At 42.1% G+C, this 19,131-nt stretch overlaps 1 gene segment (V, D, J or C); it reads left to right on the top strand.

The window, feature by feature from the left end:
• The first annotated feature begins 9,419 nt into the window (after positions 1–9,419).
• Positions 9,420–9,894, top strand: LOC130022877 (immunoglobulin lambda variable 9-49-like). The segment is given in 2 exon segments: positions 9,420–9,468; positions 9,581–9,894. Coding segments are annotated over 2 exon segments (363 nt in total).
• The last annotated feature ends 9,237 nt before the right edge of the window (positions 9,895–19,131 follow it).

The following is a 19,131-nucleotide window of genomic DNA, read 5'->3' as shown; positions in this document are numbered from 1 at the left end:
CTACAACTGTACCTCATGGTGCTTCACTAATAAAAAAAAAAGTAAAAAAATCCATTATATGACTGTAAAAAATAAAAATACCCATGTAAATACAAAATTCCAAGACAGCAATGTTTAAGAAATTTAAAAGAATGCCAAAATACTACGAGCTTGAGTGTTAGAAATTGTCTTTTATTAGTAACATGGACCATTAAGAATTTATTTTAACCTTAATAGAAAAACTCAAGTAAAAAAAAATGTTGAACAACGAGGTTTGGTTTGGTTGAACTACCAAACCAGGTAGAAGGCCCTCCCGTTGATCGTCGATTTGCTCGAGCGGGCCCAGTAACGCCTCCATTGGAGACTTTGTTGTTACTGTGTTTGGCATATCGAATACGTCACGGGGAGCTTGCCAGGCTCTGCCATGCGGGCGAGATACTCTCGGTAGCTTGCCGGGCTCTCCGAGAGGGGCGGAGGAATCGAACTCGGGTCGGCCATGTTGGCTGTTTGTAAAGCGAACGCCCTACCCGCTGTGCTATCGCTCCAGCCCAGGTAGAAGGAAAGAGATAATAAAACTTAGAGACAAGGATGCTCACTGTTTCCACTTCTGTTCAATATAGTACTGGAAATACTAGCAATAGTGATTAGGCAAGAAAAAGAGATTAAGGGCATCCTAATAGGAAAGGATGAAATCAAGCTCTCACTGTTCACAGATGATATGATACTGTACTTAGAGAACACCAAAACCTCTACCAAGAAACTCCTAGAAACGATAGACTTATATAGTAAATTTGCAGGCTATAAAATCAATGCCCAAAAGTCCATGGCTTTACTATATGCAAATAGTGAGAGAGAAGAAAATGACATGAAGAAAACAATCCCATTCATAATTGTAAGCCAGAAAATCAACTACCTAGGAATTAGTTTAGCTAAAGAAGTAAAGGACCTGTACAAATAAAACTACTAAAAGCTGCTTCTTGAAATAAAAGAGGACGTGAGATAATGGAAAAATATCCCCTGTTCATGGAACGGGAGAATTAATATTGTCAAAATGGCAATACTTCCCAAAGCACTGTACAAATACAATGCGATCCCTTTTAGGATACCCATGACATTCTTCAAAGAAATGAAGCAAACACTCCTTAAATTTATATGGAACAATAAGCCACCACGAATAGCTAAAGCAATTCTTGGGAAAAAGAAAATGGGAGGCATTAACCTCCCGAATCTCAAACTTTACTACAAAGCAGTAATAATTAAAACAGCATGGTACTGGAACAAAGGCAGAGCTGCAGACCTATGGAACAGGGTTTCATATACTGACATCTCCCCTCAAACATATGATCACCTAATCTTTGATAAAGGAGCAAGAAATGCGAAGTGGAGTAAGAAAAGCCTTTTTAACAAATGGTACAGGCAAAACAGGACGACTACATGCAAAAAACTGGGCTTAGATCTCTGCCTAACACCATGTACAAAAGTAAGATCAAAATGGATCAAAGACCTCAACTGTCACTGTCACTGTCCTCCCGTTGTTCATCGATTTCCTCGAGTGAGCCCAGTAACATCTCCATCGTGAGACTTTGTTGTTACTGTGTTTTGGCATATCGAATACGTCACGGTTAGCTTGCCAGGCTTTGCCGCGGGCAAGATACTCTCGGTAGCATGCCGGGCTCTCTGAGAGGGGTGGAGGAATCGAACTCGGGTCAGCCATGTTGCCTGCATGCAAGGCAAATGCCCTACCCGCTGTGCTATCGCCCTGCCACAGAGGCAGGGTGGGATGGGGGATGGGAGGGGTGGGAGGGATACTGGGATTGGTGGGGTGGAGAATGGGCAATGGTGGTGGGATGGGTACTCGATCATTGTATAACTGAAACCCAAGCACAACAACTTGTAAGTCTACAACTGTACCTCATGTGTTTAGCTAATAAAAAAAAGAGAGAGAGAAAAAAATTTTATTAGTGTAAGACCATAAGGTACAGTTGTACACTTACAAGTATTTGTGCTCGGGTTTCAGTTATACAATGATCAAGTACCTATCCTTCCATCAGTGCCCATTCTCCACTACCAATGATCCCAGTATCCCTACCACCACCCTCATCCCCCACATCCGATCCCGCATCTGTGGCAGGGAATTCCCTTTTGTTCTCTCTCTCCTTTGGAGTGCTGAGGTTTGCAAAAAAGGCATTGAGTGGCAATCATGTTCGTTCTATAGTCCACTTTCAACATGTATCTCCCATCCTGGGAAGATCTTCCCAACACCATTTACTTGGTGTTCCCTTCTCTATCTGAGCTATCTTTTCCCCTAGCATGTGTGGCTCGCTTTCAACTCATGGAGTGAACCTGCTGGTACTTATCGCGACTATCCTTGAATATTAGTCTCCTATTTTGTTACTTTATATTCCCCAGATGAATAAAATCTTTCTATGTCTGTCCCTCTTTCTGACTCATTTCACTTAGCTCGATACTTTCCATGTATGTAAATTTCATGACTTCATCTTTTCTAACAGCTGCGTAGTATTCCATTGTGTAGATATACTTAAAGTTTCTTTAACCAGTCATCTGTTCTTGGGCACTCGGTATTTTTTCCCAAATTTTGGCTATTGTGAACAGTGCAGCAATGACCTTAGAAGTGCAGATGTCATTTTAACTGTACTTTTTAGCCTCTCAGGGATATATTCACAAGAGTGGTTTTGCTAGGTCATATGGGAGCTCAATTACTAATTTTTTGAGAATCCTCCATACTGTTTTCCAGAAGGGCTGAACTGGTCAGTATTCCCTCCAGCAGTGAAGGAGGGTCCTTTCTCGCCACATCTATGCCAACACTGGTTGTTTTTGTTCTTTTGGATGTGGGCCAGTCTTTGTGGTGTGAGATGGTGTCTCATTATTGTTTTGATCTGCATCTCCCTGATGATTAGTGATGTACAGCATTTTCTCATGTGTTTTCTTGTTGTGGAGTTCAAGCAGTGTTTTGTATATCCTTGATATCAACCCCTTGTTGTATGGGTATTGGGCGAATATCCTTTCCCATTCTGTAGACTCTCTTTGTATTTTGGTCACTGTTTTACTTTTTTTAGTTTTTTTTTAGCTTCTTAGTTTAAAATAGTCTCATGTGTCTATCTCGGTTTTCACTTGCTTGGCCAGTGGCGTGTCCTCTTTGAATATATCGTTCACTTCAATGTCGTGGAGGGTTTTGCCAACCTTGTCATCAATGTACCTTCTGGATTCCGGTCTGATGTTGAGGTCTTTAATCCATTTTGATCTGACTTTTGTACATGGTGTTAGGTAGAGATCTGAGCCCATAGTTTTGCATGTAGATGTCCAGTTTTTCCAGAACAATTTGTTGAAGAGGCATTCCTTGCTCCACTTCACATTTCTGCTGCCTTATCAAAGATTAGAAGATCATATGTTTGGGAAGAGATGTCAGTATATTAAATCCTATTCCATTGTTCTCTGCCTTTGTTCCAGTCACACTTAATCAGTTAACTTCCCATTAGTCGTCGATTTGCTCGAGCGGGCGCCAGTAACGTCTCCATTTGTCCCTGTCGCGTGCTAGTGTAGCCCAATAGCATCTCTTAGCTCTGGGAACATGAAGGGCCTCAAACCGATCGTTCATGATCTTGACGAAGAAGTCTGACCATCTGGTAGGTGGGCGGCCACGCGGTCTTTTGACATCCCGTGGAATCCAGTCGGTAACAGCTCTAGTCCAGCGGTCGTCTTTAAATCTCATTACGTGACAAGCCCATCTGATTTTCGACACCTTGGCAAATGAGACAGCGTCCCTGATTCTTGATCGTCGACGGATGTCAGAACTCCGGATTCTTTCTCTCATTTGAGTGAAACGTGATATTCCAAGCAAAGCTCTTTCTATTCTTCTTTGGGAGACCTGAATAGTGTTCTCATCTTGTTTGCGTAGGGCCCAGGTCTCTGAGGCATATGTTAATGCAGGAAGAACAGTGGAATCAAAGAGATGTGCCCGGAGTCGGAGGTTCTTCATCCTCTTAGCTATTTCTTCGATGTTCTTGAAGGCGTTCCAAGCCGCTCTCTTCCTCCTGCGCAGCTCGGTTGGCAGGTCATTTGTCATGTTGACCTCTCGACCTACGTACACATAGCTGTTGCATTCAGAGATGGTCATTCCGTTGAGAGCGAATGGGGCGTCAGGAACGAGGCTGTTTCTCATAAACATTGTCTTTGTAAGATTCAGTTGTAGTCCTACCTTTCCACACTCATGGTCAAAGTCGGCCAGCATTTGTGCCGCTTGGCTGATGTTTAGTGTTATTAAAACAATGTCATCAGCAAAGCGGAGGTGGTGTAGTTGCCAACCATCTATCTTCACTCCCATTCCTTCCCATTCCAGTCATCGCATGATGTTCTCGAGGGTGGCACTGAAGAATTTCGGTGAAATGGTATCACCCTGCTGCACCCCTCTCTTGACATCAACAATCACTTCTTTGTAGAATGGTGAGATCCTGGTAGTGAATCCGCAATACAGCTCACGGAGGATCCTGACGTATTGGGCTTGAATGCCCTGATTGGCTAGGGCTTCGATGTCCGCTTCCGTCTCAACAAAATCAAAGGCCTTTTTTAAATCATTGAACGTTAAACAGAGCGGCATCTTGAACTCCCGAGAAACCTCAATAAGCTTGGTTATCGTGTGGATATGGTCGATGGTGCTGAATCCTTTGCTGAACCCTGCTTGCTCGCATGGTTGTCCTTCATCTAGTGTTCTGCCAATCCTATTTAGGATGACTCGAGTGAACAACTTGTAGATGACAGACAATAGGCAGATCGGGCGATAGTTGCCAATGTCATGGATGTCTCCCTTCTTGAACAGTAGTACGGTCCTGCTGGTTTTCCACTGGGACGGAACCTTGCATACAGTCAGGTAGCGAATGAAGAGCCGAGCCAGTGTATTGATGAGTACTGACGGCAGGTTCTTCAGGTGTTCAGGTCTGACCTTTTCTGGGCCAGGTGTTGTTTGTTTCTTTACCAACGAAATGGCGTGTCGGATTTCGGAAGGGAGAACGTTGGGAACGACATATACATCCTGTGGAATTTGGTATGTCGGCAAGTGGACATGGCTATCGAAGAGATTTGAGTAGAAGTTATGGATAATCTTCTCCATTGCCATTCTGGAGGATGTGATGGATCCATCAGGACGTCAGAGGGCAGTCATCTTGGTCTTTACTTGGCGAAAGACAGGCGGGCATTACGAATACTTTTCCGGCTTCTGCCGCATCTACCAGTACTTCTGCTCTTCTCTCTTTGAGGTCTTCCTTGATCACATCTCTGCACTGCTTTGCGAGCTCGGACATTAGCTTGCGGTTGCCTGAGGCATGCGCCAAACCACGCTGGCGAATTAGCTCAAGAGTTTTCGAAGATAGGCGATTTTTTGTGGCTATCTCTCTCTTGGCGTTCCTCGCACATTCATGGAGGTGCTGAACCAGTCGATCGTATTCCTCGTCAATGTTGTCAACAATGGCATCTTCCCATGTTGCCGCAATAGTACCAAAGAATTCCCAGTTGGTGGTCATTCTGGAACTTCTCTTTTTGAACTTTGCAGCCCTTTTTCTCTGCTCTGTGAAGTAGAGTTTTGCACGAAGGAGACGGTGGTCCGATCCCGTTCGAAATTTTGGGACAACAGCGACATCGGTCAGGCAAAACCGTTGATTGAATATGATGTGGTCTATTTCGTTGTGGAATCGTCCACCGGGAGACTCCCATGTCCATCGTTTAGATTCTGCCTCCTGGAACTGTGAGTTACCATGAATGGTCTTGGTTGACATGATGAACTCAGACAGTCTCTCACCCTGTTCATTCCATTCTAGGCCATGGGTCCCGATGTGAAGTTCTTCAGCTGATCTTCTCGGTCCTATCTTGGCATTAAAATCACCCACAATGATCTTGTAGAAGGTGTGGTCTTCTTTATACAACTTCTCTAGCTCCATGTAGAACTTCTCGATTTTTCTTTCATCACAATGAGATGTTGGTGCGTAGACAACGAAGATAGAAACTGCAGGCAGTGAGCCACATCTATTCAAATGTAAACCTCCGATTCGGGTTGTTAGGCATTCGAATGAATCAATGCTCTTAGCCAAGTTTGTGTTGACAAGGACACCGACGCCTCCAACACCTCTTTTATCGCATGTTCCGAGGAACAATTCTTCTCCAGTGTCGAAAACGGCATGGTGAGATTCGTGCCTTCTTGTCTCGGTCAGACCAATGATGTCGTACTTGATCATTTGCGCTTGTACCATCAGATCCTCGATGGATGCATCTGATGCTAGCGTACGTGCATTGAAAGTACAGACGATCATTTTTATCTTCCTTCGTTGTGGCAGCCTAGGTCGGCCTTGAGATTTTGTCGGCCTCTCCTTTCTCATCCTTCTCAGTGCTGCCATGTCGGTGAAGCCTTCAGGGTCAGGTGAATGAGACCAGTTGTAGTTACTGGTTTTGGCATATCGAATACACAACAGATAGCTTGCCAGGCTCTTCCGTGCGGGTGGAATACTTTCGGTAGCTTGCCAGTCTTTCCGAGAGGGATAGAGGCTTTTGGGGCGACATCTAATCACCCTTGTAGGTGTTACCATATTTGAACCCTATCAAATATGGTACGACAATTCCGGAAGATGGGTATTTATGTCTTATGATGTGTCTCAGAGTGTTCCGGTTATCTTGTTCTGTGGGTTTCAGTCGTGCGTGGGTCTCGGCTGGAGCTGCCACGCGGGTCCGAAAAGCGTTCTGGAGTGTGGCGACTGTTGGGTAGTGGAAGTAGTGTCCAGTACCATGCTATTTTAATTATTACTGCTCTGTAGTAGAGTTTAAATTTGGAGAGATTGATTCCTCCCATTTTCTTTTTCCCAAGAATTGCTTTAACTATTTGTGGGTGCTTATTGTTCAGATGAATTTCAGGAGTGTTTTCTTCTCTTTTATTATTTGCATATAGGAAAGCCATGGACTTGTGGATATTGATTTTACACCCTGCAACCTTATTATACAAGTCTATTATTTCTAAGAATTTCTTAAAAGAGGTTTTAGAGTTCTCTAAGTATGGTATCATGTTATCTGCGAATAGTGAGAGCTTGATTTTTTCCTTTCCTACCTGAATGCCCTTAATATCTTTTTCGTGACTGACCACTATTGCAAGTACTTGCAGTATTATATAGAATAGCAGTGGAGAGAGTGGGCATCCTTGCCTCATTCCTGATCTTAGAAGGAAGCCTCTTAGTTTTCACCATTGAGGATAAATAAATAGAAGGCCTCTGATATTTCTTTTGATTTTGATATCAGGGAATATTTGCATGACAGCTTTCCATAGGCTTGTGGCAAATGGCTTTAACTATATTGAGGAAAGTCCTTTCTATCCCCATTTTGTCAAGGGATTTCATCATAAACGAGTTCTGGATATTGTCAAATGCTTGCTCTGCTGTTCTTGTTCTTGTTGATTTAGACAACCAGGGATTTTAAATTAAAGAGAATCCTAAAAAAATCTAATCTCTACTAAGTATCACTGAATTGCGCTCTCTCTCTCTCTCTCTCTCTCTCTATATATATATATATATATATATATGTGTGTGTGTGTGTGTGTGAGTGTGTGTGTATGTATATATATAGGCATCTTCTATCAGTGGCAGGAATTGTTACTGTGAGCAGTGTGAAACTTGCTGAGTAGAATCATCCAGGTTCAGGAGATGTGACTCTAGGCCATTGAGTATTGTGGAGGTCTGGTGTAAAGGCTCCAGGGCACAACGTGAAGGAAGGCTATATGCCTTCAGTTCTGCATAAGGTCAGGGATGTCAACCAAGGATGAATCTCACCTGCAAGGGTGGGGCAGCAAGAAGAGGTTCAGGAGCTAGGGCATGAAACCTGTTAATATGCAAGATTCTTTTAAGAGTTTACCAGGAAATTTTTCAACTCTACTATTTAATAATAAAATTTACTTGTATTATAAGTATTTTTATAGAGATTCACGTTTGAATATTTGTTGGCATAGCAATCCATGAATCAAGTTGTACCAAATAATCAATAAAAAGTCTAAATGCCAGGCTAAGAATATGGTTGAGTGCTGGAGAAATTACTATATATATGAAACTGCAGTTTTGATACCAACACCACATGGTCTTCGTGCTTTACTGTATATAGTCAAAACAAATATAAATGGAAGCCCAAAGCAACAATATATTGTGTGTTAGTGTGTTGGGGGGAGGATGTTCTTGGGAATGCTTGAAGGAGATTCTTCTTGACTCTTTGCACTGGGCTTAGAATTTATTCCTGGTGGAGTTTTCAGAATAAATGATACCAGAATATCATTAAGGATTGATTGCTTTGAAGGCAAGTATCTCAACCACAATATCACTTTGGCCACAAGCATTTCTTTATCTTCTTATCATCTCCCTGAGCCACTACTCATATGCTCTACTGTCCTCTCCTTCAAAGTTCTCTACAGTATAAACCCCCCACCCAACTACTATCACTGTGTCCACACTTCTTGTGAATGTTCCTGATCTCTCCCTTTAGGTCTAGATCCTCCCTCAAGAGTCACCCTCTTAGATAATCATCGAGGTCTTTGTATTAGGAAATTCATGGCATCTACCTCTAAAAGGAGATAACACACTTAAACCTGCTCTTCAGACTCTGTAATCCTGAAATAGTTTCAAATCTATTAATCATACTTTTCCTAACCTCAAAATCATGTCCTTCAAGGTGCATTTGATTGTTCCCTTTTCCCTGGAAATCCCAAGTTTCTTTGTAATCCCAAACACTCATTAGAGTTAATTAGGTATATCTGGTGAGAATCATATAGGAAATGGGAGGTGTTGATTATTGAGCAACCTAGGAATACTTCATGGATGAACTACATTTTCTCAACTCCTCTGTGCTATTATCCGTGAATTTTTAATCTGGGGCACTCCCTTCTCTAAGAACTCTTGACAAGCTGGTTTGCTATTAATTCCAGTAAAAGTTCAATGAGACAAGAATTGAATGAGGTGAGGTAGGAGGCTGCATGTGTAAAGGGATTTGTTCTTTCCTTGTGCAGACATGAGAGGAGGTCAAGATCTGAGGGAGGCAGAGACTTCTGAGAGACAAGCTCAGGAACATTATCAATCTGAGGCAGCAGGGGGCACTGTGGACGTTACCCTAGTGGTGTGGAGGAGGCTGTGAAATAGGAAAGAAAACCCCTGTCATCTGGTCCCTGCTCAGTGCTCACTGCAACCAGCCACCGATTGCTCTCTATCCCCATGGGTATTTTCTTATCAGACCCAACCCAGATGCAGTGCAGCAAGATTTGAGGCCAGAATATTGGGAGGGAACCAAGGGGCAAGAAGGAGCTTAGTTGGCCAGAGAGGAAGAGAACATTTGCATGGAGTGGGTTATCCTGAGTCTTAGGGTATAAGAAACCTGAACCATATCTGTCTCACAGAGTTCTGTGTGTCTGCACCATGGCCTGGACTCCACTCTTTCTTCTATCCTTCCTCCTGTGCTGCACAGGTGAGAGTGTTTATCTTCACTGCAAACTACAGAAAATTGCCTGCCCCTCACAATGGTAATGCTCTTTCTAGCTAACCTTCTGAAAATGCTTAACCATTGTCTGTGTTTTCAGGGTCCTTCTCTCAGCCTGTCCTGACTCAAACACCTTCTGCATCTGCCTCCCCGAAAACCTCAGTAAAGCTCACCTGTACCCTGAGCAGTGGCTACAGTAGCTACATTGTGGGATGGTACCAGCAGACCCCGGGAAAAGGCCCTCGGTTTGTGATGAGTGTGGGTCCCAATGGTCAGTATGGATCTAAGGGAGACGGAATCCCTGATCGCTTCTCGGTATCAGGATCTGGCCTGGATCGGTTCCTGACCATCCAGAACATCCAAGCAGAAGATGAGGCCGACTACTACTGTGGAGCTGGTGATAGCAATGGTTAACCCACAGTGACACAGGCAGAGGAGAAGTGAGACAAAAACTGTCCCTAGCCTCTCATAACCCCATATCTCACTCTGGCCCTATGTTCATTCTGATAATATGGTTGTGGTATTGAGGTTCATATTTTGAATCATTACTGATCACCAGAAATCAAAACTTCCTGTTGTTTCCTATCATTATTTAATACAATGCTGAAAGTAAGGTGTTGTGTTTTGAGGGTTAAATTGTTATGTTCATGAGATAAATGTTTTATCATTTTCATATTATAAAATATAAAATATTATAAAATGTCTATAGTTCTGAGCTCAATGCGTTATAGTATAGATTTTAAAATTTCTAATCCTTGCTGTAGTAATTTTTATATTCCTTCTCTAGTAAGTCCATAGAAACCTGGTATCATGATTTTCTTTGATGATATTTTTTGAAATGCTTCTCCATTTGCTTTAGTCATTAATGTATGTTCATAATTTCTGTGTTATTGCAATTGAATCTTAGTGTATATATATATATATATCTGTGATTTCATACTTTTCTTAAATTTGTTTTCTTAAATTTGTTCCGACCTCCATCGACAATAAAGAATCAGGGACTCTGTCTCATTTGCCAAGGCGTCAAAAATCAGATGGGCTGGACACGTAATGAGAGTTAGAGACAACCGCTGGACTAGAGCCGTTACCGACTGCATTCCATGGGATGTCAAAAGACCACGTGGCCGCCCACCTACCAGATGGTCAGACTTCTTCATCAAGATCATGAACGATCGGTTTGAGGCTCTTCGTGTTCGTAGAATGAACAGACACCACTGGGCTATAGTAGCATGCCACAGGGACAGATGGAAACGTTACTGGCGCCCGCTTGAGCAAATCGATGATTAACGGGAAGTCAAGTGGTCAAGTGATCTTACATTTGTTCAGCTGCCATTAATTATTATTTTTATATTTTCAGTAGTAGGGTTAGGTTATTAAATTTATGATCCTAGTGTATAAATTACTGGACAGTACCACCACCAATCTCTGTGACCCTCTATCCCTGTTCCTATGTCACTGCTGATTCAACCTTCCTTCCACCTCAACGATAGCCCCATTATTTATTGGTTGACAATGATGATTTGGGTAAAAACTATTTTACGGCTTTGCCCCCCCCACCATGTGTTTAAACACTACACATATGCTCCCTTATGACTTCACAACTCTTTACCTCCCCTCTACCCTGCCCTCTCATGTTTTTAATTCATTGTCTAAATTTTATTATCAATTGATATTGTTCATAGCCTCATTTATTCTTTACATGCCACATATGTGCTGGAGCAATAGCACAGCAAGTAGGGCGTTTGCCTTGCATGCGGCCAACCTGGGTTCAATTCCTCTGTCCCTCTCAGAGAGCTCGGCAAGCTAACGAGAGTATCCCGCCTGCCTGGAAGAACCTGGCAAGCTCCCCATGGCTTATTCGATATGCTAAAAACAGTAACAATAAGTCTCAGAACGGAGACATTATTGGGCCTGCTAAGAAAATTGAAGAACAATGGGAGGACAGAGCTACATCATTTCAACAACAAACCATCACCAGAGTACCTCTTTCCATTCACTACTATTCCAAGACTTTCATCCAGCTATCCACTCCACATGGAGACTCATGCCCTGTCCCCTGTCTTGGTTAAGATAAGCTCTGAACCAATTGTTAGATTTTGTTGCTTTTGACCATTTGACATTCCCTTATTTTCTTTTCTTTTATATCCCACAGATAATAGATATTATTGTGTCTTTGTCCTTTTCCTCTGACTAATTTCAATCACCATAATAACCTCTTATTTCATCCACATAGTAGCAAATTGCATGATTTATCTTTTCTTATACTTGCATAATATTCCATTTTTTACATATACTATGATTTCATTATCCTCCTTTTTGATGTTGAACTCAGTTTGTTTCTAGTTTTGGACTAATGCATATTGTTGCAATGAGTATAGGAGCAGAAATGCCTTTCAAAATTGTGTCTTTCAGTCCTTTATGGTAGATGAAAACAAGTCTATTTCTTGAATAATTTGGAATCTCAGACATTTATAAAGCAAAGTAGAGAAGACAAATCTGTCACACCAGACAAAACTAGAGATTATCAGGTTTGAAATACAAAGGCCATCTTACTCATAGCATGAAGATCCTCTACATATGAATAAATATAATGCCTCTGATATTTATTTTTATTTTGATCTCCGGGAATATTTGCATGACAGAAAGATCCTTTATAGATGGACTAACATTGTGTATTCACAAAATAGAAAGGTGGGTGATTGGCTTCAGTGTGGAGTCTCTCTCCTGTCAAGTGCTTTCAGTAGCCATTTGCTGCTTCCATAACACAGGCCTCCAGCGGTCATCAGACTCATAAAGGAGAGAACACGGCCACCAGGCTGGTTGGTGATCAGTTGCCATTTATTCCATTCTTCCCAATTGCTATTCCAGTCTCACTACAAGTCCCATTCCAGTCTCACACTGCCCCTCATTCCCATCTCTTCCTGTCCTCCATGCTAATCTCTCTGTGCTCCATCTTGCAACCTGTCTCTCTAGTCTCTCTTCCAACATTTTTCATGGGGGAAACAACCACACCCAGGTCAGGTAGCACAATTAACATATGAAAGCCCTTTCTGATCTCATGCAGCCTGGAGATCAGCTCAAGGTTGAAATTCCACTTAAGGGTTTTTCTCTTTTCCATAGTCCAATAAATTAATTAACATCTTAATTCTACTTCTTAATATTAATTATTTTGTATGGACACAGTAAGAGATACATTCAACGTTTAGGGTGTCTCTCCTGGAGACCTCTCACTATAGATCTCAGACTGCTGTGCTCAGGACAGATGAATCTTTCCTAACACAGCAGGGTCCTAATCTAGTTGTTACCTTTTGGATCCTGACAGAATTTGTCCATGACCATGTTCTTAACTTATAGCTAAGTATTATGGCAGTCACTTTTCTAAATCCAAAGATGCCTTTGCCAATGCAGGAATTCTGCTCATCTCTGGGCTGCAGCCTATGTATGAGGCTGACTATTGCTCCATGGCTGGCTACAGTTGGAATACACAGGCAGGGAAATGGTTTTAAACCTGGAATTGGAGCGATAGCACAGCGGGTAGGGCATTTGCCCTGGATGCGGCTTACCCTGGCTCGATTCCTCTGTCCCTCTCGGAAAGCCTGGCAAACTACCGAGAGTATCTCACCCGTACAGCAGAGCCTGGCAAGATCCCCGTGGTATATTCAATATGTCAAAAACAGTAAAAAGTCTCACAATGGAGACGTTACTGGTGCCCACTCGAGTAAATCGATGAACAATGGCAGGACAGTACTACAGAGCTCTTTTTTTTTTTTATAGCGCTCTTAAATACCAAAGATTTAAGCACTGAGTTGCTCTCTCTATATTTTTTTGTCATCTTCAACCAGTGACAGGAAGTATTACTGTGAGCAGTTTGAAACGTGCTTAATAGACCCTCCAGTTTCAGGAGATGTAACTCTAGGTCTTTGAGTATTGTGGAGGTCAGATATGAAGGCTCCAGGGCCCAACCTGAAGGAGGGGATTTGCCTTCTGTTCTGAATAAGGTCAGGGATGGCAACCAAGAGATGAATCTCACCTGCAAGTGTGGGGCAGCAAGACGAGTTTCAGGAGCTAGGGCATGAAACCTGTTAATGTGCCAAGATTGTTTAAATATTTTGCCAGGGGATTTTTAAGCTCTAATATTTAAGTTTTTTTTTCCTTTTTGGGTCACACTCAGCGATGCACAGGGGCTCTGCACTCAGGAACCACTCCTGGCAGTGCTTGGGGGACCAGATGGATGCTGGGAATCGAACCCAGGTTGGCCACGTACAAGGCAAATGCCCTACCCGCTGTGATATCACTCCAGCCCCAAAGCTCTAATATTTAAGAAGAAAATTTTCTTGTATTTTAACTATTTTTATAGAGATTCATATTTGAAAATTTGTTGGCAATCCATGAATCAAATTGTGCCAAATAATCAACATAAAGTCTAAATGCCAGGCTAAGAAGATGGTTGAGTGCTGGAGAAAAAACTTTAATTATGAAACTGCAGTTTTGATCCTAACACTACATGGCCTCTATGCTCGGTGTATATGGTCAAAACAAATATAAATGGAAGCCCAAAACAACAATATATTTGTATATTGGGGTGGAGGGAGGTTTCTGGGCCATGCTTAGAGGTGCTATGGTTGGACTCCTGGCATTGGGCTTAGAAATTATTCCTGGTAGAGTTTGGAGGGAATGTGATACCAGAAATCCATTTGGGGTTGACTGTTTTCATGGCATGTATCTCAATCACAATATAACTTTGGCCCCCAGCATCAATCTTTATGTTCATGTTGTTAGGACCGAGACCACCCCTCAGTAATCCGAGAGACAAAGAGTGCAGCAGGATTGCAAAATACACACTGAGACTTTATTATTCCAACTAGTTGGGGCCAAGAGTTGTCCTGACGAAGCAGGTCAGAGCTTGACCTCCAGGGCTTAAAACCAAGGGTTTATATAGACATCCATGGAATACAGGTCTCAGGAGCAGGCACAGAGAAAAACAACTCCAAAAACACCTCAGAAATATGATCTTCAAGACAGGGAGGCCACCCCAATGAAAAGGCCACAGTCAAAGAAATCATTGCTGAAAAGTTCCCGGAGTTCAAGAATGCAGACATCTACATCCAAGAAACCAGAAGGGTGCCAGCTAAAAGAGACCCAAATAAAAACACTCCAAGGCATATCATAGTCAGAACGATGGATGCTGTGGACAGAGTCACAATACTACAAACAGCAAGGTCAAAGAAGGAAATCGCATACAAAGGAGCACCCCTAACATTTACAGCAAAACCTATCAGAGGAAACCCTTCAGGTTAAAAAAGATTAGAAGGGACAGCCAAGGTCATTTTCTATTATCGAGGTATATGTACAACAGGAAGAAATCACACTCTTAAATGTATACGCACTTAATGAGGGAACAGCTAAATTCTTTTTCTTTTTTTAGTCTCATTTCGCTCTGTTTCTTCTTGTTTGGGAAATGTTGTTGAGTCATAAAAGATGCCTCTAGCTTTAATGCCATAGACATTATGTTTTCCTCAATGTAACTTAAAGATTTAAATCTGATATCGAGGTGTTTTTTTTTCTTTTTTTATTAGTGAAACACCATGAGGTACAGTTATAGACTTACAAATTTTGTGCTTGGGTTTCAGTTATACAATGATCAAGTACCCATCCCTCCACTAGTGCACATCATCCACCACCACGGGTCCCAGCATCTCCCCCACCCCCATCCCCCCCGTCCCACCCTGCTTCTGTGGCAGGGTATTCCCCCTTGTTCTCTCTCTCTTCTTTTGGGTACTGTGTTTTGCAAGAGAGGCATTGAGTGGCAATCATGTTTGGTCTATAGACTACTTTTAGCATGCTTCTCCCACCCTGGGAGGGTCCTCACAACACCCTTTATTTGGTGGTCTCTTCTCTATCTGAGCTTCCTTTTCACCTAGCACGTGTGGCTGGCCTTCAAGTCATGGAGCAAAATTCCTGGTAATAATCTCAGCCATTCCTGGGTGTTAGTCTCCCTTTTTGTTGCTTTATGTTCCCCAGATGAATGCAATCTTTCTGTGTCTATCCCGCTCTTTCTGACTCATTTCGCTTAACATGATACTTTCCATGTAGTACCACTTGTATGTAAATTTCATAACTCCATCTTTTCTAACAGAACATCTAAATTCTTAAAACAACTGCTAACAGATCTTAAGAAGGACATTGCTAGCAACACAATAGTAGTTGGAGACTTCAATATTGCCTTTCACCTTTGGATAGATCAATAAGAACAGAACTCAACAAGGAAACATTGGCTTTGAAGGAAGTAATAGAAGAAAGAGGGTGAATAGACCTATATAGGGTTTTACACCTCAAAAAGAAAGAATACACATTCTTCTCCAGTGCACACGGAACATTCTCCCTAATAGACCACGTGGTAGGCCACAAAACATACCTCAATAGAATAAGGATTATAGAAGTAGTATCAACAATCTTTTCAGACCACGATGTGCTCAAGATAGAAGCGAATCACACAGACATCGAAAAACAAATCAAACACCTGGAAATTAAACAACTCAGTGTTGAACAAAAAGTGGATCAGGAAGGAAGTCAAGGATGAAATGAAAAGATACCTGGAAACAAATGAGAATGAAGTCTCGAGCTACCAGAACCTATGGGGCGCAGCTAAAACTGTGCTACGAGGAAAATTTATAGTGTTGCAAGCATTCCTAAGGAAAGAAGAAGGGGCCTACATAGATAACCTACCACACAACTCAAGATCTTAGAAAAAGACCAACAAACGGAACCCAAAATTGGCCAAAAAAAAGAAATAATAAAACTTTGAGCAGAAATTAACCACATGGAAACCAAAAAAACAATCCAAAAGGTCAATGAAAACAAGAGCCGATTCTTTGAGAAAATAAATTAGATTGATAAACTTCTAGCAAGACTCATAAAGAAAGAGAGAGAACCCTAACAAACAGAATCAGAAATGAAAAAGGGGATATTATAACACAAACCAATGAAATCCAAAAGATCACCAGAGACTACTTTGAGAGTCTGTATGCCAAGAAACAAGAGAACCTAGAAGAAATGGATAAATTCCTGGACTCCTATAATCTCCCAAGATTGAACCAGGAAGACATGGGATACCTGTATAAACCCATTCATATCAAGGAAACTGAAGCGGTAATCAAAAGTCTTCCAAAAAACAAAAGCCCAGGCCCAGAAAGGTTCAGTAGTGAATTCTTCCAAACATTCAAAGAAGACCTTTTGCCAGTTCTCCTCAAGCTTTTCTAGGAAACTGAAAAAAACGGGAACTCTCCCAAACAGCTTCTATGAGGCACATATCTCCCTGATACCTAAAGCCAACAAAGACACCACCAACAAAGAAAACTAATAGGCCAATAACCCTGATGAACACAAATGTGAAGATCCTCAATAAAATATTAGCAAATAGAATCCAACAACTCATCAAAAAGATCATACACCACAACCAAGTGAGATTCATGCCGGGGATGCAAGGATGGTTTAACATTCAGAAATCAATCAACATAATCCATCATATCAACAAAAGTAAAAATAAAAACCATATGACCATACCCCATCTTCCAGTAGGTAGGCACCACACACACCAGCTGCCACCAGCGACAGATTGGTCCCATCAATGGCCAAGACGCAGAGACTATAAAACCCAGCTCCCAGAGGTGAATAGCACAGAGTCTCCTGCCCCTGCGACTGGCTGTCCTCACTGGGGCCCCTTGGAGAGGGGAGGGTTGAGTTTTTCTTCCCCCCTCCACGCCCTGAGCAGAGCACCAGCAGCTGAGGCCCTCTGGAGCCAGCTACAGCTATACTGGGAAACCACTCTCCACACGTCCAGATGGGCCTCATGCATGAAAGAACTGGCAGAGGAACCCAGGCATGCGGGTTCCGGGGCTGAGGTCTCCAAGCCTACTCGGATTGGGACTGGGCTTCTGCACCCAGAGCCCCCATCTTCCAGTAGGTAGGCGTCACACCCACCAGCTGCCGCCAGGGCCATCAACAGCCAAGACGCAGAGACCCAGCTCCTGTAAGCGCATGGCCGCATTCGCAGCCATGGGACATCTTATTATCTTATTCTTCCTTTGGAGAACCTGGCAGGCTACCAAAAGTATCCTGCCCACAGCAGAGTCTGGCAAACTTCCCGTGCCAAATACCAGTAACAATGATGGGTCTCATTCTCCTAATCCTGAAAGATCATTGAAATGGCTCTTTTAAAATCTCAGGGCTAGGAAGAAGGAGATGTTACTGGTGCCTGCTCGAGGAAATCGACGAACAACAGGATTATCATGATAGTGATCATGATGATCATATCAATAGATTCAGAGAAAGCTTTTGACAAGATACAGCACCCGATTATAATGAAAACTCTCACCAAAATGGGTTTTAAAGGAACTTGTCTCAAGATAGTCAAAGCCATCTACCACAAACCCATGGCAAGCACTATCCTCAATGGGGAAAAACTAAGGACCTTTCCTCCAAAACGAGGCACAAGACAAGGATGCCCAATACCACCACTTCTGTTTAACAAAGTACTGGAATTACTTGCAATAGCGATTAGGCAAGAAAAAGACATTAAATGTATCCAGATAAGAAAGAATGAAATCAAGCTCTCACTATTCACAGATGATATGATATTATGTATATCTCGAGAATCCTAAATCCTCGACCAAGAAACTCCTAGAAACAATAGTCTTGTACAGTAAAGTCTCAGGCTATAAAATCAGCACCCAAAAATCCATGGCCTTCCTTTATGCAAATAATGAGAGAGAGGAAAGCACATGAAAAAAATAATCCCGTTCAAAATTGTGCCCCAGAAAATCCAATACCTTGGAATCAGTATGACTAAAGAGGTAAAGGATCTCTTCAATGAAAACTACAAAATGCTACTCCATGAAATAAAAGAGAACACGGGGAAATGGAAACATATCCCCTGCTCATGGATAGGAAGAATCAACATCGTCAAAATGGCAATACTCCCGAAAGCATTATATAGATTCAATGCGATCCCTATAAGGATACCCATGAAATTATTCAAAGAAATAGATCAAGCACTCCTGAAATTCATATGGATCAACAAACGCCAACGAATAGCTAAAGCAATTCTTGTGAAAAAGACATGGGGAGGCACTCCCTCCCCAACCTCAAATTCTACTACAAAGCGGTAATAATTAAAACAGCATGGTACTGGAACAAATCCAGGGCCATAGACCAATGGAATAGGGTGGAATATCCGTACACACAACCCCAAAAGTATGAACATCTAATCTTTGACTAGGGAATAAGAAATGTGAAGTGGAACAAGGAAAACCTCTTCAACAAATGGTGCTGGCATAACTGGACAACCACATGAAAAAAAATGGACTTAGACCTCGACTTAATACCATGCACAAAAGTCAGATCAAAATAGATTAAAGATCTCAACATCAGGCAAAAATCCATAAGATACATTGAAAAGAAGGTCGGCAAAACCCTCCAAGATATTGAGGCTAATGGTATCTTCAAAGACGACACTCCACTGAACAACCAAATGGAAACAGAGATAAACAAACGGGACTATCTTAAATTTAGAAGCTTCTGCACCTCAAAAGATAAAATAACCAGAATACAAAGACAATCTACAGAATGGGAAAGGATATTAACCCAATACCC

This window comes from Sorex fumeus, unplaced genomic scaffold, assembly GCF_029834395.1.
Source record: "Sorex fumeus unplaced genomic scaffold, SorFum_2.1 ptg000021l, whole genome shotgun sequence".
Taxonomy (NCBI): Eukaryota; Metazoa; Chordata; class Mammalia; order Eulipotyphla; family Soricidae; genus Sorex; species Sorex fumeus.
Note: the sequence above shows the minus strand (reverse complement) of the source record. Positions and strands in the feature narration are given on the sequence as shown.